Source organism: Euprymna scolopes, chromosome 41 (genome assembly GCF_053919585.1).
Source record: "Euprymna scolopes isolate OS-2025 chromosome 41, ASM5391958v1, whole genome shotgun sequence".
Taxonomy (NCBI): Eukaryota; Metazoa; Mollusca; class Cephalopoda; order Sepiida; family Sepiolidae; genus Euprymna; species Euprymna scolopes.
In genome coordinates, this window is record NC_136522.1 from 5,846,734 (window position 1) to 5,872,735 (window position 26,002).

The 26,002-nt window shown below is 34.5% G+C and overlaps 1 protein-coding gene across 2 annotated transcripts in view; it reads right to left on the reverse strand.

Moving 5' to 3' along the window:
- Window positions 1-26,002, reverse strand: part of LOC145266317 (advillin-like) — a 438,949-nt gene that overhangs the window by 209,991 nt on the left and 202,956 nt on the right. For both annotated transcript variants that reach the window (XM_080121877.1, XM_080121876.1), the window contains one exon: window positions 22,007-22,160. In XM_080121877.1, coding sequence (XP_079978003.1) covers window positions 22,007-22,160 — 154 coding nt within the window. The remainder of the gene's footprint in view (window positions 1-22,006; window positions 22,161-26,002) is intronic.

Genomic DNA, 26,002 nt, shown 5'->3' on the forward strand with positions numbered 1-26,002 from the left:
CAAAGTAATTAACATTATTATTATTATTATTATTATTATTATTATTATTATTATTATCATTATTATCATTATTATTATTATTGGCTGTTAAGGAGCTTTCTCACAGGTCATAAAGGATCTCTTCTTGAAAACAACCTGTGGTGTTCCCCGGAAGCTGGGTGACAACAAGTCTCCCCAGATTTCCAGTACTCTCCACCTCTTTCAATAATATTTGCAAATGAACTTGCATTATCGCAACAGCCGCTTGCCATTGATTTCTCGCTAGCAGAGGCCATTTGCCTTCACTGAAGTTTGAGTGGCAATAAGCCTCCCCAAGGTACCAGTTCTCCTTGCATTTGTTTAGCGGAGGTCTGGTCAGGCATTCTCTGCTAAATCTTTCCATCCTCCTTGAGTCTTCTAGACTATTTGGTATCATTCTTTTAGGGGGTGATTGGGTAATGGGAGGGGATGGGGGACGGGATATATAACTTATGGATATGCATTTTCTCGATTCCATGTAACGCTTCATGTTTTGTCTCTGCAGTAGCTTGTGTAATCCGTGCATATGGCTTATGTGTATTAGTTTCCGCATTCAAGGATTTTCCTTAATATTTCAGCTGTTTTCATTATTGTTATTCGTTGTATTTTTCCAGTCACCCCTATGATTCTAATTTCTCCCATTCTTTTTTCAAAGATTTTCACAATTGTTCCTCGTGCTCCTAGTATTATAAGTAATATCTTGATTTTTTTATCATCCATATCCTTTTTAGTTCTCTGACTAGCTCGGTGTATTTATTCCGTTTCTCCTTTTCTTTGATATTTATCCTGTGGTCAGCTAAAACAGCAAGGCCTACGATTTGGTAGGGCCTTTCTTTCTTGTTAATTATTACGACATCCGGTCTTCTTGCTTGGATGGGTTTATCCGTTTGTATGTCCATGTCCCATAGGATTTTGTGATTCTCGTTTTCAATTGCTGGTTTATGCTTGTACCATTTGTCCGTGCGTTCGAGGTGCAGTTTTTTACACAATTCCTAATGTACTGCCCTTCCTACTGTGTCGTACCTTGTCTTGTATTTCTTTTTGAGCTAGTTTGCTACATTCACTTACTATATGGTTTATCGTTTCGTTTCTTTGTCCACAGAGTCTGCATTTGCTGTTTTCTTGTGTCTTGTTGATCTTTTCTTTGATGAGGTTGGTCTTTATCGAGTTGTCTTGTGCTGCTGTAATTTAAGATTCAGTTTCTCGTTTAAATGTCCTTTTCGCATCCATGTCCAGGTGTTTTCGTTATACTCGTCTTTTGTTATCTTTGCGAATCTCTTCCCATTTTTCTTTTCTTGTTTTATTATTTGTCTCTCTGTTTTTTGTTTTGTTGTTTTTTTTCTGTCTCTCGCTGCCATAATTATACTTTCAGTATTTTGCATTATGTATTTTTCTAGTTCTTTTTTTTATGTCATTTACAGTCTTCTCTAGAAACCAAACTGTACTTTAAAACTTTCACCGTTCCTAACAGGCAAGCCTTTTGCAAAATTGTAAAAGAATCAATCTGATTAAGCCATTTATGGTGGCTTTTCTTTTATGGTTCCAAACGTTCCAATTATAATGGTAATCACCTTGGCTTCTTTACATTTTTGTAGTCTAATTCCGATTTCAGATTTTGATATTTATTTTCTCATCTTCCTTCTCTTGCACTCTAGATTCGAAAGATCACGTTGTGTTAATGATTAAGCAAGTGTTCTTGTTTTTGTTTTGAAAATTATGTTAGGTTTGATATGTTCAAGGACCTCATCAGTTCGTATGCGCATGTCCTAAAGAAGTTTGACGTTGTCGTTTTCATGTACCACTTGTGATTTATGCTCATACTGTTAGATTATGCCAGGGCGACGCCGGGTTGCTTGCTGATAGTCGATCATCCGAAATCGACTATTATTATTATGAAACAGTTATAATGTTAGATATCGAACAGTATTATTATTTTGTTAACTGTTATGTAGAAAAAAGCATGCAGAGAGAATGTTTTGAAAGAAAGGAATGTTTAGTAAAATATTTAGGTTAACTTAGAAACAATCAAGGAAAGAATATGGTGAAACATAAACAAACCTAAAAATAAAACAATAAATCTGGCCAGAAGACGTGACTGAAAGTCGCGTGCTAGGCCTTTGTGTAGTCGAATGACGTAGGATTGAGGGATTAGTTTGAATATAGAGTTAGGAGTTGGAACAAACACAGAGAAGAAAGTTAGAGAGCGTTGGAGACAGGGAAATACAGAATCTAAAGACGTGTGCAATTTTCCAACAGAATAAAAGCTGTCCAAATATATATAACTGGAGACTTCTGGCCATTTCTTTGGAAGGAATGTTCATTTCAGCTTTGACCGGTTGATCAACCAAGACACAAGATGAATGAAGGTAATGGTTTCTGTTTGGCAAGATATAATTCCCCAGAGATGATAATCCGTCCATTTGTTGCTAAGGAAATGTTTGTTGTTTAATGTTATATATCTATATATCTTGTTGAACTGTATATATGTATAATGTATATTTATGTAAACAGTTATATACACGGTTACAAAGAACATTGATGAAACACTAGACGGCGCAAAGAAACTAACTATATGCTAAAAATGCATTATATACCACATATTTCGTATACACATCCGTTACACCCTCGCAACGTAATACACCGACCTATATGTGGCAACAATATTCCATCCATTGACGAAGGGTGACTTTCTTTTACTGTTTCACCTCAAATAAGAATGAAACACCAGACCCTTTGAAGTAATCTCCTCCGTCTGCAATGCACTTTTTGTACCGTTCCAACAACTGGAAGCCTTCATGGAAGTTCTCGTGTGTGAACATGTCAACGACCCTTGCCATAGTCTCTCTCATCTCCTCAATTGTCTCAGTGAAATGTATATGTGGAAGCAGTTATACACTCATCGAAAAGAATATTTATAAAATACCAGCAAGGGGGGTGGCGGCCGGTTTTGCTCGGTCGTAAAATACGCTTAAATATAATATTTTAATTTGTCCGGACTTTGTATATATTATTATAGAATCGTGATTTCAAAAGTAAAAAAAAAAATTATTTGGGTGCCATCAGCTAGAATCGAAACTGAAATCAAAACTGTAGCATCTAAAGCTGGTGATGTTACCACTGTACTAACATGACATGCACCTGAACTGATGAGAAATTAAAATAAACTAAAATGAATGTACAATATGGGTAACGATTTTTTTTCAATTCTGACCCCTTTTTGACCCCTTTTGACCCCTTAAAAACTATTTTAACCGACTAAAAACCGATAAAAGAACGGTCCATGAAAAATCCAATCATTCGAAGCCACTAGCGTCGCTCTGTGGCCTTCAGTTCCGGAAGAGATAGAGTTTGAAAATATGGAGACGGACAGACAGACATCTAGCCTTTTATACATTAGACTAGACAACGCGAAAAAACTCACCATATACCTAACTCATTATATATGCAAAACGCATTATATATACAATTCATTATTTACACGTAATACATATCTCTCTCTTTCTCTCTCTCTCTCTCTCTCCCTATATATATATATATATATATATATATATATATATATATATATAGACCTTACACACCAGCAACGTAACAGAAGCAATTCTTATTGTGGTCTAATTGATAGAGTTTGCATATATTCCAGTGTATGACCTGAGAGACTTTGTCGTGTTTCCATTTTTTATATTGATGTTGCACTGTCAGAAGGCATTTTGATATAATATGCGTTAATATTTCTTCTCTTTCATTACACAAGCTTCACCTCGATAATTCTGAAGTTTTGTCGATGTAATATTTGATGAATCGAGTGCGAGTGACTTGTTCCTGGGCCGCCATTAAAGTGCTCTCAGTAGTTTTTTTTTTAAAGATTACCCATGATCATCCAACTCCAGGTGTCATTATCTCTAAATCTACTGTTCATAAAGAATAGACTGTGTAGTTTCTTTCCAAATTATTTTTCCATTCTCTCTTGCAATTCTTATGAGTCTTTTTTTTTCTTTTACCTCAGTTTTTAGTATCTTTTCCCTTTTCATTTTTCAGAAATATATTTACACTTCCTTCCTCCATATTTTTCACAACACTAAGTCTCAGCCATTTTTTTCTATGTAGATGCAATCAATTTATATCCCCTTTTTTTTTTAGAAAAAAGAAAAAAAAACATAAAATATAAGTATTTTACTCGTTTTGTGTCCAAACATTTTAATTGATCTACATTCCAGCCGAGTATACCAGCGGTATATCAAATGTTAGTTACTTTATTGATATGAGCATTGATTACATATAGAATGTGCTCAAAAAGTCACTGAAGCGTTTTGAACTGAAATAAATTCTTTATCTTTGACTAGTGGGGGTACCCAGCGTTGCTCGGGTGTTTAGAGGCGTGTGTGTGTGAGGGGTGTAAAATAAAAACAAAGCCAAATAATAACCCTGTTTAAATATTATAAAAACAAACAATGTTAAAATTTCTAAAAAAATTCGTGAAAACAAAAAAAAAAAATTGAAAAAGCGAAAATAATGCAATACGAACGGTCCGGCGGTGCCCGGGCGTTTGAAAAATAAAAAAAAGTTTGAGGAGGGGGGGTAGGCTCGAACTCGAATCCTTGAGGTGAAAGTAAAAAGAAACGTGATGACTTAACTAAAAAGTAAATAAAGTCAAACATCAATCCCGCAGTCAAGTTTGTTTTGGTTTTGTTTCCCCAAGATGTTGGGTTGAAAACCAGCTCCCCATAAAAAATGAAAGCAATTGTCTGATATAACGGTTTCCACCGCATTGATCAAAAGCTGATTGCTTTCTGGACGTTCCGGCGTGAAAGCCGAGAACATGCACCGTTTCAATTTAGTTTCACTTTATTTATACTAAAAATCCCAAAAAAGAAAAAAAAAACAGCGAAATAGTGCGAATCTTATAAAAGTCGATGTAAATTAATCTAGACGCGACGCACGTTCACAAATCCTAGATATTATAATTTAAACGGTATATAAAAAGTTCTAAGAAATAGTACCCTCCTCGAGAAGCCTGGCGAAAAAAGCCTTTGCCGAACATACATAAAATGTGCACAAACATTTTGCCTTTTATATATATAGATGATATCGTTCTGTAATTTTAACACACTTTGACTAAAACATTTGGGATTTTGTTTTTGAAAAATGCAAAACTCAAACAATATTTATGAAAAATAATGTCTTTTTAAATGTTACCCATTTTCAGCTTCGCATATTTGTGCTCTTTCGAAAACATTATTCATGACAGATTGCAGAATCTCTGGAATCTGATTTAACTTCCTTATTTTGTTCCTGATATTTCCTTTAATTCTTGCAGGGTTTGGGGTTTGACGTTTCGAGGTCTGACGGCACGTTACGTTTTGAAAAAAGCCACATACAATTTTTAAAGTCAAAACTGCTTCAAATAAGCCTAAATTTGCTAAATTTGGCTTTAAAAAACTCACTAGGCAACACATGACACGAATATGTGTTGTCAAAAAAGAGAACATTATAAGTCGATTTGCTCTGTCTGGCCTTCTTATGCATGGGAGAGCCAACATGTTTCCATTGGAAATTCTGTTTCATAGCAGTAGATCCAGCTTTCATCGCAGGTCATCAGAGCATCTCTCTGCTGTTATGATAACGTCTCTCCTTTCTGTCTTCTCTAAGCACTCTTGGGACAAGCTTCTCGCAAATCTCCCGCATCTTCAGTTCCTCGCGAATAATAATGTAAACAGTTCCCACACTGACATCAAACTGTACACTTATTGTCTCTTTAGACACACGACGGTACTTATCCATGAAATTATTCATGATATTTCCAACAACACTTTGCATCTTGTTTTAAACAATTCATTTCGTCTGCCATATAGTTAAAAAAACCCTGCCGTCTCGACATGAGCTTAAAAGTTTCTCGTTACCACTGGCCACGCGTTCATTTAAAGATAGCACATGCTTTTTCCAGTCCTTGCCATGTATTGCATTTTTCCTCTCTAATATTCTTTCCTTTCTCTTTCTCCGCTATGACGTCATATCGTGCACAAGCTTGGTCATTAGCATACGTGTCATACGGCTGCTGCTGCTGCTGCTACTTGTAACACGCACCGGCTTTGTTATATACCTACTCGACAACGGCTGGCGACCTGCTAGTTGTAGCCGTGGAATTTCTATAAGGTCCGCTATTTCAAATTATACCGCGAAATTATCTTATATGCCCGGCGATTTACTTACCTATGCGCGTTGGTCAATTTAATCACGGAATGGTATTCATTTTTAAAATTGAGCTCGTGGCTCGTGCGCGGCCGCGATTTCCATCTTACCCGAGCGATTAGAGATGAAAATCGCTGGAGAATTCTCGCATGGGGAAATGGCGAAGAGCGGAACATTTAATTATTGACGGTTCTCACGAAAACAGACAAATGTTCGTGTTTAGGTGATGAAGTCAGGAGACAGGCGGAATGACGTCATCAACTACTCGGACATAAGAAAGTTCAACCCTGTCTACACTATTGGCGCTTTATTCAATATTATCACACTCTCTCTCTCTCTCTCTCTCACCCCCTCTCTCTCTCTCTCTCTCTCTCTCTCTCTCTCAATATATATATATATATATATATATATATATATATATATATATATATATATATATATAGTGAAACTCTGGCGTTGCTGAGATGAGAGGAAGAGATACTACACTTTTAATTATTTAGTTAGTATATATATATATATATATATATATATATATATATATATATATATATATATATATATATAAATTTAAAGGAGATTAGAACAATAGTCTAAAGAGCTAAGTGTATTTTAATGTAACAGTGAAATTACTAGTTTAATTAAAATACAGGAAATAGACAGTGCTCGTTGTAATTTAGATATATAATAAGCTCGATAGTTAAATGTCCTAGAGCTAATTCAATATTAAGTAATGTGATTTATAATCTAAAAATCTAAAAAAAAATTTAAAATTTAAAAATCAAATTTTAATTAAATTAAAAATCAGTTTCATAAGAAGGAACAACAACAAAATCAATTAAAATACACTTAGCTCTTTAGACTATTGTTCTAATCTCCTTTAAATATATATATATATATATATATATATATATATATATATATATATATATAATTTAAAGGAGATTAGAATAATAGTCTAAAGAGCTAAGTGTATTTTAATGTAATAATGAAATTACTAGTTTAATTAAAATACAGGAAATGCTCGTTGTAATTTAGATATATAATAAGCTCGATAGTTAAATGTCCTAGAGCTAATTCAATATTAAGTAATGTGATTTATAATTTAAAAGTTTTAAAATTTTTAAAATTTAAAAATCAAAATTTAATTAAATTAAAAATCAGTTTCATAAGAAGGAACAACAACAAAGTCAATTATCTGTACGATCGTTTCGGAAATCCGTGCTTTTTATTTGTGGTATACATGAAGTCACGTAGAACAATTATATATAGTTTTTTTGGTAAGCACGGTCTCCTCATCAGCAAATTTAGGAGGATTTCTATTGAATTGAAAAGACACCAAAAATAAACCTAGCATTAAAAGTAAGGCAGATGAATCTGAAAAATTGAAGTAAAAGGTTTGGATATAAAATTTATAAGAAAATTAATAAGAAAATTGATATAGGTTAGAGATAGAAATGAGTAGAAAAAATATATATTTTTTTGAATTTACATAATAAATTTGATTTAAAAATATATAGATATATAATTACCTTTTGGTTTTCAATTCAATAGAAATCCTCCTAAATTTGCTGATGAGGAGACCGTGCTTATCAAAAAAACTATGTATAATTATTCTACGTGACTTCATGTATACCACAAATAAAAAGCACGGATTTCCGAAACGATCGTACAGATAATTGACTTTGTTGTTGTTCCTTCTTATGAAACTGATTTTTAATTTAATTAAATTTTGATTTTTAAATTTTAAAAATTTTAAAACTTTTAAATTATAAATCACATTACTTAATATATATATATATATATATATATATATATATATATATATATATATATATATACTAGCTAAATAATTAAAAGTGTAGTATCTCTTCCTCTCATCTCAGCAACGCCAGAGTTTCACTATATATATATATATATATATATATATATATATATTGAGAGAGAGAGAGAGAGAGAGAGAGAGAGAAAGAGAGAGAGTGAAAATATTGAATAAAGAACTTAGTGTAGAATCTTCAATGCAGAGTGTCCCGATAGATTTGAACCCGGCAACAGAAGCCATCTCTTAGTCCATTAGCAAGGACGATATCTATTCGGCTATCATTAACCCCGAGTGATGTTGTTGAATTTTAAACAGTTATTTCATTATTTTTTTTAACGTCAGTCAGAGTGATCTACTCATTATATGACGATCTGCGTGTAAGAGCTAAATTGACCGACTTTTAATTCATCTATAAGTGCACAACGATAAGAGACGAGTTTCTTAAAGTGGCATATATATATATATATATATATATATATATATATATATATATATATATATATATATATATATATATAAATATTTTTTGCGGGGTACAAAATTTTATTATGGCTATGTAAAGACTAAATTTAAACTTGTTCGAAAACATTATTTATTTAAGATTGTGAAATTCAAAAATAAAAATGAATGTGTCAGTTGACCGGTTGAGAAACCGGTCAGCTGACACATTCATATATATATATATATATATATATATATATATATATATATATATATGTATATATATATGTATATATATATGTATATATATATGTATATATATATATATATGAAATAAGAATTACCATTAGGTTTACAAAGACAGTCCAAAATAGCAAACTTAAAATATATTAAGAATATTAAAAACCTTATATTTATAAATTATAATGTAATCCTAACCGGATGCAAAAGCTCAATAAAACCAAATAGGAAATAGTGGATTAAGAACAATTCACTTTATTTGTGTCCCCGTTTTGAAAATTAAATATGTTTTTAATTCTTCTTGAAGTGTTTTAACATGTTTTATTAATTCTTTGTTCTTATACATATATATGTGTGTGTGTGTGTGTGTGTGTGTGTGTGTGTGTGTGTGTGTGTGTGTACATAATAATTTATGAGAATATATATGACATTTAAGCTACACAGAATATTCCGCGTTTCATTCTCGTGAGAATTCTTCAGGCCTATGCGAAAAGTTGTGGTTATCGCGCGTTTATATATACGCACATACTATTGAATTTTCTAGTTAGCCAATCAGCTTCCTAGTTGAAACCGCACTCATCATAATCAGTCAATGGGCGGACACTTACAGGACAAAAGTACAGTTGACCTCCAGTTTACCCTTTCTAGATATCCTTTTGTTGTAGGAAGCTGGCCTACTTTCAGCTTAGGTGTACTTAGATATGTTATTTTGTGTTTTAGTCTATATTTCGGATATTATGTTAGTTTCATATATATATATATATATATATATATATATATATATAGAGAGAGAGAGAGAGAGAGAGAGAGATAGAGAGAGAGAGGGAGAGAGATATAGAGAGACTTGCTCATGAATATGTTTATTTTATTTTATTTTTTATTTTATTCCTTTATTTATTTGCTATTGTTATTGTCAATTACAAAATTATTTTGTATCGCTATCCTAAAGTAAAGGTTATCATGTGCACACAGTTGTTCACTATTTCTCTCCTACAGTTTAATAGATGTTGTTTTTTCTTTAAAGAATAGGATAGCAAATTTTTCATTCAGACATAATCTACATGGATCATCTATGTCCCTACATGTACTTGCTTGTCTTACTATTTTATTGGTTTGCTAGGGCTTTTTTCATTCTGTGTTTTTTGTTTTTTTTGTTTATTATTTATATATATATATATATGTGTATATTGTTATATTTATATTTTGTTTACAGAAAGGTTTAGATGACATAACACATTATATTTATATTTTGTTTGCAGAAAGGTTTAGATGGCATAACACATTGGTACCGTTGGTTTCAAACCCGATGATTAGGGGCCGCTTTAGATACCCATATCAAGTTCTCTTCAGCCAATACTCATACCAATGACTTATCTCATCTAAAACTTCCTGTAAATGAAATATAAATAATACGCTCTTATTTCCTTATAATCGAGCATTCTGCTTGATTTTTCCCCCAAAAAATAATTATATTTTTTTTTTTTTTTTTTTTTTACACAGTGATCACCACTTATCAAGGCCCGGAAGCCACTCAGGGATAAGGGTTATTGTAAGTACATCACGTTAGTGAGGAGATTTTATGAAGTGTTTAATTAGGGGGGCGGTTCATTAGGAATTTGTTAACATTAGACTTGAAGACATCCAAGTTGTAGTCCGGAGGGAAGCAGGCAGACGGAACAGAGTTCCACAGGCGTGCAGTTCTAAGAAAGAAGCTTTGCTCATGAAATCCGCGTTTTGATTTAGGCACAGATATAGAGTGGGGGAAATTTTTCACAGTGGATTCAGCTAGACGGGTGTTTTTCGTGAAAGATTGGCGAGGGGGGACCAGGGATTGGAGTTCAGACGAGCACCTGCCATGAAAATAACGATAAAACAAGGATAGGCTCGCAACGTCTCTTCTGTGGGAGAGGGGTTGCAGGGTAGAGAAAAGGGCATCCCCCACTAAACCACGAAGTCTATTTTGTACTCTGTCAAGGCATGATAGGCTGTTTTTGGCAGCTCCTGCCCAGATATGGCAACAGTATTCCATCCTTGGCCGTACTTGGCTTTTATATAGATAGAGAATTGCATCAGTAGTGAGATATCTTCTGGAGCGGTAGAAGGATCCCACCATCTTTCCTGCGACCTTGGCCACAGACTTGATGTACGTGTTCCATTTCAGATCAGGAGTAAAGGTCAAACCCAGAAGCTTGTCAAAACACGGGGCCTCACCCAGACGAGAGCCATCCATCACAATTGATGCCAGCTGGGGATCAGAGCGTTGATGATGTATGGATAGGAGTTTGGTTTTGGATGCATTAAAGGTAACTAGCCACATCTTCCCCCACTGAACCACGCGCTCGAGATCAGAGGAGAGAGAATCCGAGAGAACTTCTTCATTTACAGCCTTTGATGTGTTGCCGTAGATGGTCGTGTCATCAGCATAGATGTCAACGAATGATTTAAGTATGTGTTTAGGGAGGTCATTGATGTAGATCAGGAAGAGAGTTGGGCCCAGGATTGACCCCTGAGGGACTCCAGCATTTATATTGCAGGCCTCCGATTTTTGTCCATCTACCACTACTCTTATGAGCCTATCAGAGAGAAATGATTTAATGATTGAGAAAACATTTCCAGTTATACCGTAGCTGGAAATCTTGTGAAGTAGACCCTTATGCCATACTTTGTCAAAGGCCTTTGATATGTCGAGAGCAATTGCCCTAGAAAGGAAGCCTTTGTCAAGAGATTCACTAATCCTGTGGGATATAACCGTCAGCACATCTGCGGTAGATCTTGCAGAGCGGAAACCATATTGTGTGTCACTAAGAAGGTTATTCCTGCTGAGGTGGTTTACTATTTCTCTATTTAATATTGATTCAAGTAACTTACTCATAACACAGAGAAGACTTATTGGTCTGTATTGAGAGGGAGATGACTTATCACCTGAATTCTTAAATACAGGGCAAACTGAGGAGGTCTTCCAGGGGGTCGGAAAGCACTTCTCCTTAAGGCAGCGCTTAAATAGTTTCGTAAGTATGGGAGCAAGTTCTGGTTGAAGCTTTTTTAACACTATAATTGGGATGCCATCAGGGCCAGTTGCTTTACTGGAATCTAGGTTTTTTATTAGCTTGGCGACCTCATGCACGGATATTTGTATGTTACCTAGCTTGTTCTGTGTTATAGGAGGAAATATGGGGAGTTGATGGCCTTCGTCGCATAGGGTAGAATTAGCTGCAAAGTTCTTTGCAAATAGTTTGGCCTTGTCTGATGCTGACGAGATAACCTCTGGTCCACTGATAATGGTTGGGATAGAACGCACACTTCTGTTCAAGATCCTATTTGTTATTTGCCAAAACTGGTGGGAACCAAGCCGCTGATCAGCTACCTTGGATTTAACAGACTGGGCATATAGCTCTCTTGCATTTTTTATTACTCTTTTACAGTGGTTGCTGGCAGTCCTGAAAGCAGCTTTAGTCTCAGTGCATCTATTACGTTGGTAGTTATGGAAAAAGTGATTTCTGTGCGCGATAGCAGCAGCACATTCTGGGGAGAACCATGGCTGGCTGTTAGGTTTTTGTTGGAATTTTTTAGATGGTATGAATTGGTCTATGCCTACAATTAACCATTCGGTCAGATCTGATACTATAGAGGACACTTCCTTTTTAAACATGGAGTGCAGAGCTAAATCAGATATGAATGTACGGAAGCTATCCCAGTCAGCCATAGAGTATCGGTATACAGTACGGTGGAGGGGTACGTCTGATGGCTTCTTACATTTTGTTTTTATCTTAACTGATACGACGGAGTGGTCGGAGGATCCTAAAGGAGAATGAACGGTACATGAACATAGCTCAGGGGAAGTTGAAAGAAAAAGGTCTAAGAGGCTTGCATATTGATTGGGTGTATCGGGCACACGGGTGGGTTCGCGAACAATCTGAGTGAGGTCATAAGCAATGGCAAAATCATGACAAAACCTCCCCTCATCATCTGTCTTATTTGAATGGGTTAGCCATTCCACGTTATGGACGTTGAAGTCACCACAGATGTGGATGTTAGCCGAGGGATGTGAAGACAGTATGTGGTCTATTTTCTCAGATATGCTCTTAAAGATAGTAACTCCGCTGTTGTGGGGCCTATAGAGGGCAAATATAAATACAGTGGTGTTAGCAAGTGCAACCCTGAAGCACATATAGGGTAAATTAGGATCTTCTCTAGAGATATCCCTGCCACATAGGAAGCCATCCTTAATGTAGGCACATATTCCATGCCCATGGCGATCTTGGGAGTCAGATTTAGCTGTTAAATTGGAGTATCCATTAATTATGAACTCATCTAGGGAAGTTGTCGGCCCTATTCCAGTTTCACATAGAAATAATATGTCCGGTTTCGTCTCCTGTAATTGGGTTTCAACCTCTGGAAGGTTGGAACGTAGACCCCTGATATTGGAGAAGGAGACCTGGTAGTAGGGGTCTACGCTGGAAGATGGGGTTCTAGGTTTAATCGAGTTTTTATTCTGGAGATATTTCATGTTGAGGTTTTGGGATTTGTGGAATAGGTCGGCATACTTGGTTAGAGCAGTACAGAGAGGGAAAGTAAGAGAGAAAAAGACAGGAAATTTTTTTTTTTTATTTGTAGCACACGAAAAGGTAAAGCCGTAACAATTACCCACTAGTATGGCATCGAGAGGCCCCACCAGAGACTATTGCATGGTCCAGATCCACTCACCAAATGGCAATACAGCAGTCCCAGTACTTTGCGCCTGCTGATAGGACAGCCTCCTTAGTGGTTAATCCAAGGTTCGGGTCCCTGACTATCAGGCGGATAACGTCAGCCCAGACAAAACGTTTACCTCCAGCACCCTTACTAGTGACATGGCAACAAGGACAGACAAAGACAGAAAAATATCCGACATCTCAGACTACTGGTCACCAAGTAGTACCGACCTTTAAGCAGCTTTTTCTTCACCCTTTGTCAGAAACATCACTCATTGAATGAGGACTGAATGACAAAATAGGAGAAGCGAGAGTTACTGGAGCTGCCGATAACACATCCACTGTATTATCTACTCTCCATTTAAAAAAAAAAAAAAAAAAAAAGGGGGGGGGGAGGAGAAAGGGGAATGGGTACAAGTGACTTATATCTAAGTAGTAAGTCCGGTGCGAACTTAATAATTCATGACACTTTTGGTGATAATCTCCCCTCCCATATTAATGGGTGGAAGTTTGTCGGTTATCTATCTAGTTTGAATCATTAAAGTTTCATCTTATAATTAATTAAAATCCAATAATTAACTATTATCAATTTGTAAAGACTGCTTAATATTAATTTACATTAGAGTTTAAATAATTATTCAAGGTTTTAGTTTAGGAGGTCCGTTTTAATGAGTGACTTTCTTTGCATTGTATTATATTTCGAATGTACTTGAACATAAGGCTAACTATATAAGGTAAAATTCGAAAAAAAGAAGAAAGAATTTTCAATACAGGCAAGCTTGCAGTAATAGTATATATTAAGTATACTACTTAAATAAAGTCCTAAGTTTATCTACTCTAGAGAATAATTTCCGGCATTTTTTTTTTTTCGTTAGTTGCCGGCATTTTGATTGTTTGTTTTCATCGTTCAGCTTTGTAGCAGGAGGGGGGGACGGATAAGACGGAATAAAGACAAAAAGACAGGAGAAATACAGACAAAATACATAAAACACGAAAAGTAAATTTAAAACAATGTAACAAAACATTTAGGATTAGTTTAGAAAAAATAAAAAATAAAAAAGTAAAAATAAAAAATAAAAATACTTAACGTTTTTGCACTAGAGATTCCGCCAGCGGTTTTTTTATCAACTGTTAGCTAGCATATGGCTTACTAGAGTGACAGGAGATTTCTACTTCCGGATGACTTGGTCGAGTGCCTATCTATAGAATAAAAGTCGTAACGCTTCTATGTGTAAACAATATCTAATTTACATTTTTTTTTGTTAAAAAAAAAAAAAAAAAAAATTCTAGCTTTTTTTTTTTATAAAGTCCTAAGTTTATCTACTCTAGAGAATAATTTCCGGCATTTTTTTTTTTTTCGTTAGTTGCCGGCATTTTGATTGTTTGTTTTCATCGTTCAGCTTTGTAGCAGGAGGGGGGGACGGATAAGACGGAATAAAGACAAAAAGACAGGAGAAATACAGACAAAATACATAAAACACGAAAAGTAAATTTAAAACAATGTAACAAAACATTTAGGATTAGTTTAGAAAAAACAAAAAAATAAAAAAGTAAAAATAAAAAATAAAAATACTTAACGTTTTTGCACTAGAGATTCCGCCAGCGGTTTTTTTATCAACTGTTAGCTAGCATATGGCTTACTAGAGTGACAGGAGATTTCTACTTCCGGATGACTTGGTCGAGTGCCTATCTATAGAATAAAAGTCGTAACGCTTCTATGTGTAAACAATATCTAATTTACATTTTTTTTTTGTTAAAAAAAAAAAAAAAAAAAAAAAAAAATTCTAGCTTTTTTTTTTTTATAAAGTCCTAAGTTTATCTACTCTAGAGAATAATTTCCGGCATTTTTTTTTTTTTTCGTTAGTTGCCGGCATTTTGATTGTTTGTTTTCATCGTTCAGCTTTGTAGCAGGAGGGGGGGGGACGGATAAGACGGAATAAAGACAAAAAGACAGGAGAAATACAGACAAAATACATAAAACACGAAAAGTAAATTTAAAACAATGTAACAAAACATTTAGGATTAGTTTAGAAAAAAAAAAAATAAAAAAGTAAAAATAAAAAATAAAAATACTTAACGTTTTTGCACTAGAGATTCCGCCAGCGGTTTTTTTATCAACTGTTAGCTAGCATATGGCTTACTAGAGTCACACTTACATAAGTAATGACACTTTATCAAATCTCCAATACTAACTATTACAGCGATACTATCCCACTGACTCTCAAGTATATATCCGACACAGTCAATCAACTGAGAACCAGATTCGTCTATATAAAAAGATATAAGATATTAACGGATATATACTCAAGAATCAAAACAATGAAAAGAATATGCGGTTGTCACAGCTCTATTGATAATACAAAGCTCTTCTTAATAGCGTATAGAGCACTCTTAGGTGGCTGATAGTGATTATGTAAGTAGCATGATTTCTCTTGGGTCATTGCAGAATGGATAAAAACACGGTCTCGATAAATCGGTTTTAATTTGTGTTTGAAGGATTTGCCTGTCCATGCTGATGAGCTGTGATAAAATGAAACTCTCTGTCTGTGAATGACAACATTTAGATTGCATCTAAAAGTCGAGGGTTCGATCCATGCTACGATCTCCTTACCATTTTGGCGAGTTTGATGCGAGGGTGTGATGACATTAAATTTTAGAATCGGTGGGCCATGTGTATGAAGAATAAGGAAGGGGTTGCTTGAAATTTTCTAAGTAGATTTTAGGGGGGAAGGTATTAAACTAGGTGGTCCGATTTTAATTGCTTTTTTAGTTCTGTGTGCGACCATAAAGTTCTAATCACTGATTAACGGCAAAACACAGATGGGAACAAAAGGACGTGCGAACCAGTTCAAGTACATATACACTCACCTCTGGCGGAAAACTCCACACACACACGCACGCACGCACACACACACACACACACACACACACACACACACACACACAGGTACCCGCCAGTAACATATTAGGTTGACAATAAGCTTCTTGCGGAATTTTTAATTTTGATTTTAAATGATGTATTTTAGAATAAGTTTTCGTTATAATACCTTTTTTTTTTGCATAGGCATCACCACATTATCAAGGCCAAGAGGTCACTCAAGGATAAGGGTTAAAGAGTGTACAGTAGAAATTGGACATTATAGTAATCATTAGTAATGAAAATTTGGTAAAGTTGATAACTTATATGGAACGGCTCATCAAGAACTTATTTACGTTAGACTTGAAGACAACCATATTGTAGTCAGCCGGAAAGCAGGAAAACGGAAGACAATTCCACAGGCATGCAGTTCTAAGAAAAAAGCTTTATTCATGGAATCTACGTTTAGGTTTAGGCACAGATAAAGAGTGGGGGGAATTATTGATAGTGTGTACAGCTAGACGAGTGTTTCTTGTGAAAGTTTGGCGAGGGGGGACCATAGATTGAAGCTCATTCGAACACTTTCCATGAAAATAACGATACATCAGAGACAAACTCGCAACACCTCTTCTGTGAGATAAAGGTTGCAAGGAAGAGAAAAGGACATCTCCTACGAGGCTACGAAGTCTATTTTGAACTCTATCAAGGCAGGCCAAGTCCTTTCTAGCAGCTCCTGCCCAGATGTGGCAACAGTATTCCATCCTTGGACGTACCTGGTTCTTATATAGATAGAAAATAGCATCAGCAGTGAGATATTTACCGGATCGATAGAAAGATCCCACCATTTTTCCAGCGGCCTTGGCAACAGATTTGATGTACGTGTTCCATTTAAGATCAGGAGTAATGGTCAAGACAAGAAGTTTACCTTTACTTTTAAAGAGCGTTTTTTACTTTATCTAATCGTTTAAATATTTCTGCATGGTTTCGTATTTCGTTTCATGCTTAGTGACTTCGGTTCGCGATTGCACTAAATTTAGTCTGCCAATTAATATCATTTTGTACTAATTTCTGTGAGGATAAGAGTCATTCTTTGAAACTCCATGAAATAAGGAAAAATTTCTTAAAAATTTTTTGAAAATTTAAAAATGATTGCATTCCTTGTAAAACAGTAAATTTGCTAAGTTTATATTGAATTCTTATATATATATATATATATATATATATATATATATATATATATATATATATAGAATAGACTACGGATGCTGCTGTCATGAGTTTGACCCTAATCCATAGTGATGACGATTGAAAGCGAGAAACATGCATGTACATGGGTATATTTTTTATGCACGTAATCATATTTAATATTAAAATTAAGGGGCAATTTATTCATATATATATATATATATATATATATATATATGTGTGTGTGTGTGTTCCTAGAAATTTGTTTTTTTTGTGTATTTATATTCAGATTAGAAACCCTTTTTTTGTATTTATTTTTAAAAAAAGCAACTTTGTTATATATGGGTCGTGGAATTGCATTCATCTGCAAAAGATCTAGCTAATTTGCATATTCTTTTAAACATTCATTTTAATTAATTCCCTATTAGATTGTTTTTTCGGTTTTCTTATGGGATGATCATCTTTAGTTAATTATTACGTGTAATTATATTCATGCAGATATTCTATATGATTTATACTTGCGTCATATTTGCGTAAAAAAGTTATAGTAAACAAAAACCTCTTTCTATATATAATTATGTATGCGTGTATATATATTTGTTTAAAACTTTTGCCTACCAAACTCCTGCTCGTTTTTAGTCTAGGGACATGAAAATTTATATGTAGGGTATTTGGACCCATGGGAAACTTTATTGTTGGGTTTTAGCCGGAGAAACCCAGTGCAAAAGTGTAAAAATTAAAAAAATGGAATTTGCCAGGTACTGGTCGAACGACGGCATTACGAATATGCAAGCATAACGTAATAGCTATTAATTCATTTTTTTTTTATTTTAAGTCTTGCAGCATGTCTTCACAAGAAAGGAGAAAGTAAATCGTAAGCTAAACGTTTTGGTTTCGATTCTCGGTGGTGGCGCACGATCATATTTTTTTTTAACTTTTTAAATCATTACTATATATTGGGTCCAATATAATATGATAATAAATATGAAATCTGCATGGATTAAAATATCATATTTAAACGTATTTTACGACCGGATAATGCTGGGCGGTCTGCTAGTATATATATATATATATATATTTATAAAACTACTTCATTTACTCACATAAAATTAATATACGAAAGTATAAATTTATGCGTAAACTTTAAGTATTTACTTCAAAAGTGCTCAATACGTAGGTAGAGCTAGTTAGTAATTTAAAAAATATGTATGGCGATTAAGCTACACTGAATATTCGGCGTTTCGTCCACTCTAGGATTCTTCAGGCTTAGGCGCGAATTTTGTGGTTGTCTGTCATTTTTATATGCGCACCTTCATTGAGTTTATGCCTTCATGAAAAATTTGCTATCCTGTATTTTAAAGAACCCCAACATCTATTAAACTGTAGGAGAGAAATAGCGAACAACTGCGTTCACAGGATAAAATTTACTCTAGGATAGAGATACAAAATAACTTTAAAACTAACAAAAACAATAGAAAATAAGCAAATAAATAAATATAATAAATACACATCCACATACATAAACTATCACACACATATATATGTATGTATATATATATATATATATATATATATATAAACTAACATAAAAAAAACTAACCTAGATTTAAAACAGATCAAGACACTAGACATCCAGGCTAAATAGAGCACACACAAAGAATCAGGTCAACCAGAGGTCAAATGTGCCTTTGTCCTGTAAGTGCATGTTCATTGGCTGATAGGAAGGGCGCGGTGGATACTAGAAAGCTGATTGGCTAATTAAATTCTCAAAAGAAGGTGCGTGTATAAAAACGACATACAACCACAAATTTCGCGCATAAGCTTGAAGAATCCTAGAGTGGATGAAACGCGGAATATTCAGTGTAGCTTAATCGACATATATATTTTATAAATTACTATATATATATATATATATATATATATATATATATATATATATATATATATATATATATAAAATTGAAAAACTGAATTCATGACGCTTTCAAAGAAATTGATAAAAATCAAAATTTGCTTTTTGTGTAAATGTGAAGAATGTTGCAATGTTTCGGAGAAAATTTAAGACAATAGACAGCTTCTGTCTGAGATATAATTAGCATTTTTTAACTTTAAAAATGAGAACAACACCATACCTACTTTTTGACCCAAACCTTACTTTTAACAAATGTATACTGACTTTTGGCCCACTACACACACACACACACACACACACACACACACACACACATACATATATATATATATATATATAATTATTTACTATGATAATTATTAAAAACCTAAAGACACAAGCGCTTCATCTTTTTGGAATCATCAGCGCAGGATATCACGATTAACACCAATCGATAGAGTCGAACCCAGCAACAGAAGCCATGTCTAGTTTCATTAGCAAGGACCTAATCCATTCGGCTCCCGTTAACCGAGATAAATATTGTTGAAATTTAAACATTTATTTTTAAAATACTTTTTAACGTGTGTCAGAGTGATCAAATTATTGTATGATTATATATATATATATATATATATATATATATATATATATATATATATATAGAGAGAGAGAGAGAGAGAGAGAGAGAGAGAGAGAGTAAAGAAGCTTGAATGTAAAAATAAAAGTAAAATATGCAGTTTAAATTCCCGGGAAAAATGTGAAAGTAAATTTAACCTATCGCAGTCCGACTTCTAAAAACAGAGAAAGAAAGCCTTAATTAAAATTGTTAAAGACTTTTATATATAATGGCTGATTTCTCAAAGGTCTTCAATTGTAAAATAGAATTTAAGTATATAATGATGACGAACAAAAAAACTTTAACTAAAATTTTGTAAATAGAAAACGAGAATCTTAAGCTGCCTACCATGTAGCTGTTTCGGAAATTTAACATATTAATTTGTATATATGCTCTTTATTTGTTCTTACATAAGCTATAATATGTTGCTACACAGTCATGAGCATGTTTCGCTCAGCTAGTTACCAGTAACTAGAGACCTCTTCAGGCGATACAGCTTATACGAAAGCAAAGTTTGTAATGAAAATATCAGGTCTTCCGTGTCAAAGAGAATTAATATCAGGAGGTTCTGTCAAATGTTGTGAAAAATAAGATTTGGTTGTCTATATATAAGACCCAATAGGGGTGCGGATTTAAGCCTGTGTTAAGATATAGAAATGTATGGGAAAGGACGCGGGATTAAAGATCGAGATAGAGGTAATAGAAGACTATAAAGAATAATATTCGTATGCGTGTGTGATGGCCGCCCTAAATCTTAAACGTACTAGTGTGTATAGGTTCAAACAGTAGGGAAATATGGATTTGCCATATCTATACTAAAATGGGTTTCGGATTTAATAGGGGTTATTCAGTTGTGAAAATACTTTTAATTTGACTAGAATTTTTTATGCTGTCAGAAAATGTACGACTTACGTTGCCCTCTTGTATATCCCGCCCCACCACTATCATCCTTATACGCAGTAGTGAAGAGGTTAAGAGATAAGGAAAAAAAAGGAAAAGACGCAAGGAGGAAAAGAAGAAAAGAAAGAAAGAGGAAAAATGAAAAGGGGAATCCATAAATTGATTATATATATATATATATATATATATATATATATATATATATATATATATAATCAATTTTCACCCAAAAAAAAAGGCACAGTGCCACTTTGAAGTAGGGGGCTACTATCGGGGACATAATTTGCAGGGGTATTATGAAGGGAGATGAGTAGCAAGATGTCTGTTCACATTACACATGAACTTCTGCATGTCAGTACAGTTGGGAAAGCAGAATCCCGGAACGAAGTTCCAAAGACTTGCAGTTCTGAGGAAGAAACTATTGGAGTAAAAGGCTTTCTTACACCTAGGGATCTCTACTGTAAAGGGGTGGGATTTAGTTGCTTGTTGGGTTCGTCGGGGGTAGTTACGTCGAGGAGGTACAAGTGCTTGTAGTTCGTCAGAGCATTCACCGTTAAAATACTTGTAGAACAGGTAGAGGGATGCAACATTTCGTCGATGAGACAGAGACTGAAGCCTAGATGACAGTTCAGGACCTATCAGGTTGGCGAGTCTCTTTTGAACCCTGTCTAGGAGTGAGAGACAAGTAGCAGATGCACCAGCCCAAATGTGACAACAGTACTCCAAACATGGACGAATGGTGGCCTTATAGAGGTACAAGATACTTTCAGGCGTAAGTAGTTTTCTAGCACGGTAGAGAGAGCCCACCTTCTTCGCAGCAACCTTGACAATGCTCTCAATGTATCTATTCCAGTTCATGTTCCCTGTAAACGTTATGCCGCGAAGTTTAAAAGAAGTACTTTCAGGTTATTTGTTAATATATATATATATATATATATATATATATATATATATATATGTGTGTATATATGTGTGTGTTAATATATATATGTGTGTGTGTGTGTACGTATGTATATATGTATCCATTTTTTTATTGTAGAGTGAAGAATTATTAATTTAAATGGGTATATTCCACTTTATTCTTCGCTCTAATAAAGTAGTTAAACCTAAGGATGTTATAAATGAAAAACAGCACAACAGCAAACCGTGAAATCATACTTACGAGCAATGCTTCCGATGTTGTAGGCACGCGCCTTTGGTCCAACATGAGCGTCCGTCCATCCTTGAAAAAACTGTTTAAACAATGGCGTTTCGCCTTGATCGGCCAAACGAGTGACCGGTGTCCAGTCGGGATAGCCGCTGATTTTGATGAATTCCTGGTTAAAAGGAAAAAAAAATCTCACTCTTAGACTTTAAAATAAAACTACTGGGAGTGCCCGGCATTGCCCGGATGTTTGTAGGTGTGTGAAAAAGAAAAAAATAAAAGTGGTAGTAGACAGGCAGGCTCGAACCCGTGACACTAAGGCGGAAAGGAAAGTGAAAGAAAAGCTGAGATCCTACCACTACGCTAAGACGCAATGTCAATCAAAAAGTTGACTTGCAGAAACGGGAGTTAAGTGAATGAGTTCACGCAGGCGCAGAAAGTAACGTCTGGCTGCAAGCCAGTTAAGCTTCCCGCTTTCTGTCGTTTTATTTATTTGTTTCCTCACGATGTTGGGGAAAACAAGCTCCCCTTAAAAGGGGGTAGCTCTAGCAGTGTCCAAATGAATAGCAATTGTCTGATATGGAGGGTTTCCCCCCACATTGATCAAAGCTAATTGCCTTTGTGGATGTCCCGGCGGAGAAAGCCGACAAACTCATTTGCTTCGATTAGTTTTAGATTTGTTTATACGAAAAAGACAAACAAACACGCAAAAGGACGGAATAGAGGGAATTTTTTAAAAGTCGATAAAAATAAATGTAGAGACGACGTCCGTTCGCAAATCGGAGATATTATAATCTAGGAAGTATAAGGAAACTTAACTAAATAAATGGAACCTCGTCGAGAACCTCAACGAAAAAAGCCTTTCGTAGACATACAAAAAACGCGCGCGGCCGTTTTGCCTTATATATATATATATATATATATATATATATATATACTAGCGGGGGGGTACCCGGCGTTGCCCGGGTGTTTCGAGGTGTGTGTGCTCAGGTGGGGCTGTTAACATAAGAATAAGCAAAGTAAATATTTTAAAAAACACAAAAAAACTAACGTAAGGCAAACGAACGATGTTAAATGTAAAAATGGGAAAACAAAAAAAAAGAAAACGCGAAACAGAAAAACGAACGTTAAAACTTCGTTACAAAAATTTGAAAAATACCCCCCCACACACACACAAAAAAAAACACATGAAAAATGGCTTAAATAAACCTGTTTCAATATTAAACTTTAAAAAATCGAAAAGAAAAAAAAAGACATCTCACACCATTATTCTAACGCGGGGGGGGGGGGTAATCAAAGCATAATAATAAGCGAAGTAAATATTTTTTTTAAAAGTAAATGTTAAAATTTTAAAAAATCGAAAACAAAACACAAAAAAACTAACGTCAGGCAAGCGAACGATGTTAAATGTAAAAATCGAAAAAAAAAAGAAAACGCGAATGTGATGGAAAAAAAAGAAAAACGGACGTTAAAACTTCTTTTGAAAAGCTGAGTGGAGGATACACGTCGTTGCCCGGGTGTTTTTGGGTGTGTGTGTGATCGGGCGGAGTTGGGAGGTGTTAATGAAAACCTAAGAATAAGCGAAGTAAAAAAAAACAAAAAAAAACGAACGTTAAAAAATCTGAAAAACACGTGAACAATGGCTTAAATAACCCTGCTTCAATATTAAAATTTAGAAAATCGAAATAAAAAAGATATCTCACACCGCGATTCGAACCCACAACCTTTAGATAATGACCCAGCGCTCTAACCAACTGACCAAAGCGACGTCCACGAAAATCGTTCAGTTTTTTTTTATCTTTAAACTAAATCAGGTTACGACGTCGTATGACGCATGCGTAGAAGCGAATTCGTGATGAAAGAACGGTTTTTTGCTGATCCCCCCCCCTGTAGAAAAGTGCTGATTTCATGGTGAAAAAATTAACGTTTTTGGCCAATTTTTCGATATTTGTCGGGCGAACGATATGAGACCAAATTTGTGAATTTTTGTTCTGTCTGTCGAAAGTTTTTGCGAGACATACAAACACACGCACACATACATACATACATACATACATACATACATTTTCGCTTTTATATATCTATATATATATATATATATATAGATAGATAGATAGATAGATAGATAGATGATAATTAGACTGGCAGAAGTGTCAATTTTGGTTATGTGTGTCGAAAGTATTTGGCGGACTACAATACAAACACACACACACATACATACATACATTTTCGCTTTTATATATATACATATAGATGATAATTAGACTGGCAGAAGTGTCAATTTTGGTTATGTGTGTCGAAAGTATTTGGCGGACATACAAACACACACACACACACTCACACATTTCGCTTTTATATATTAGATAGATGATACTTAGACTGGCAGAGGTGTGGACCCCAATACGTGTTTTTCACTGTATGTATAAATTGCATACTTCATTGTCATTGCGAGAATAAATATATACAGATTCCAATGCGTCTAAATGTCCATGTAACATACCCGTGGTGAGTGCGTGGATGTGAACATATAAATAAATAATAAACAAGGACGAATAAGCATTAACTACAGTTCTTTTACGGCTAGTCTTATTCAGTTCGCCGGCGGTTGGCACTTCACTTGAAGACGCTGAAATAAAGGTATTTCCAGCTTAGTTGCACGCGAAGCAACACCCAGACAACTTCTTGTTAAATGTTTTAATATGACTTTATTCTCGTCGTCAACAGATGCACGTCGGGTTGAATTGAGTTGTGATGCCGGATCGTCTCTGTAGGGGCTACACTGGATCTGTCTGAATTCAGTTTCCATGGCCAACTCTAGAATTATTTTGAGACTCCATGATTTAATGTCCACTTCCCAACTCTTACTCTTGCTTTCATATCTAAAATCTCTTTCCTTAGTTCTACAATTCCGACATCTCTACCACCTCCCCTCGACCTCCGGTCGTTAACCTATTCAGTTGTTCCGAACCTCCAATTGCGTCATCTTTGACGTTTAGACATGGGACTAGTTAGTTTTGTTATTGTCATAATTATTGTTATCGTTTTTAAATTACTTTATTGTCAAATATTTATTTTAAATTCCTTTATTGTTATATATTTACTATTTATTTTACAAAATTATTCGAAAATATCCCAAACTTAAATATACAAACTTGAATATTTGTCTAGTTAACTTTTTATTTTATGTTTTATTTTTTAAATTAAAAACAAACGTAATTTCATAATTCCATAAATATATTTCTTATAAAATTTCAAATAAAATAAGAATTTTTTTTAATAGAAGTGGAAATAAGGAATAATTGTGTTATTTTTATCCGTATATTTTTGTTAATTTTAATGCATATTTCTGTTAATTTTAATGCATATTTTTTAATGATATTCTATTTTTGTATTTTATTTTAATAAATCGCTTCACCATAGAAATAGTGCAGAACAATAAAAGTGAAGGGACTGATTTGTCTTGTCACCGCTTCCGGTAGCAGCCACGTCGGAAGTTAGAAAGTATTTTAGTTGACTATAAGCTTTATTGTTGTGATTTTCGAATTTTCGTCGGCACTTTTGTATCCTTCTAAATAAAAAAATAATTAAGAAGGTGGTAATCCGTGTAGAAATAGGAAAAGCAACGCGATATTATAATGAAAGAAGGAAAGCTTTATGGTAATAGAAGTTATACGAAATAAGATTGCAACGAAACCTCCCTTGGATCCCCACGCTGTCCAGAACCATCAAAAAGGAACAAACAAACAAAAAATAAATACATCTGACTCAGATATTCTTTCTTTTTTTAACACAAGTCGTTTATTACTTTTTTTTTCTTTCTTCCCGTCTCGACACCATCTTAAAGAGTCTTTCGCATCCACTGCGGGGCCACATGTCCATCTTCACTGGTCCGTTTTTCTTTCCGTTCCACTGCACGCCGGCTGTAGACAACCATTTCTCTTCCTTGACTTTACACGCCCATCTTTTTCAACGACACTTTTTCTTTTCTCGACCACGTGATGACCTTTTTCTTTT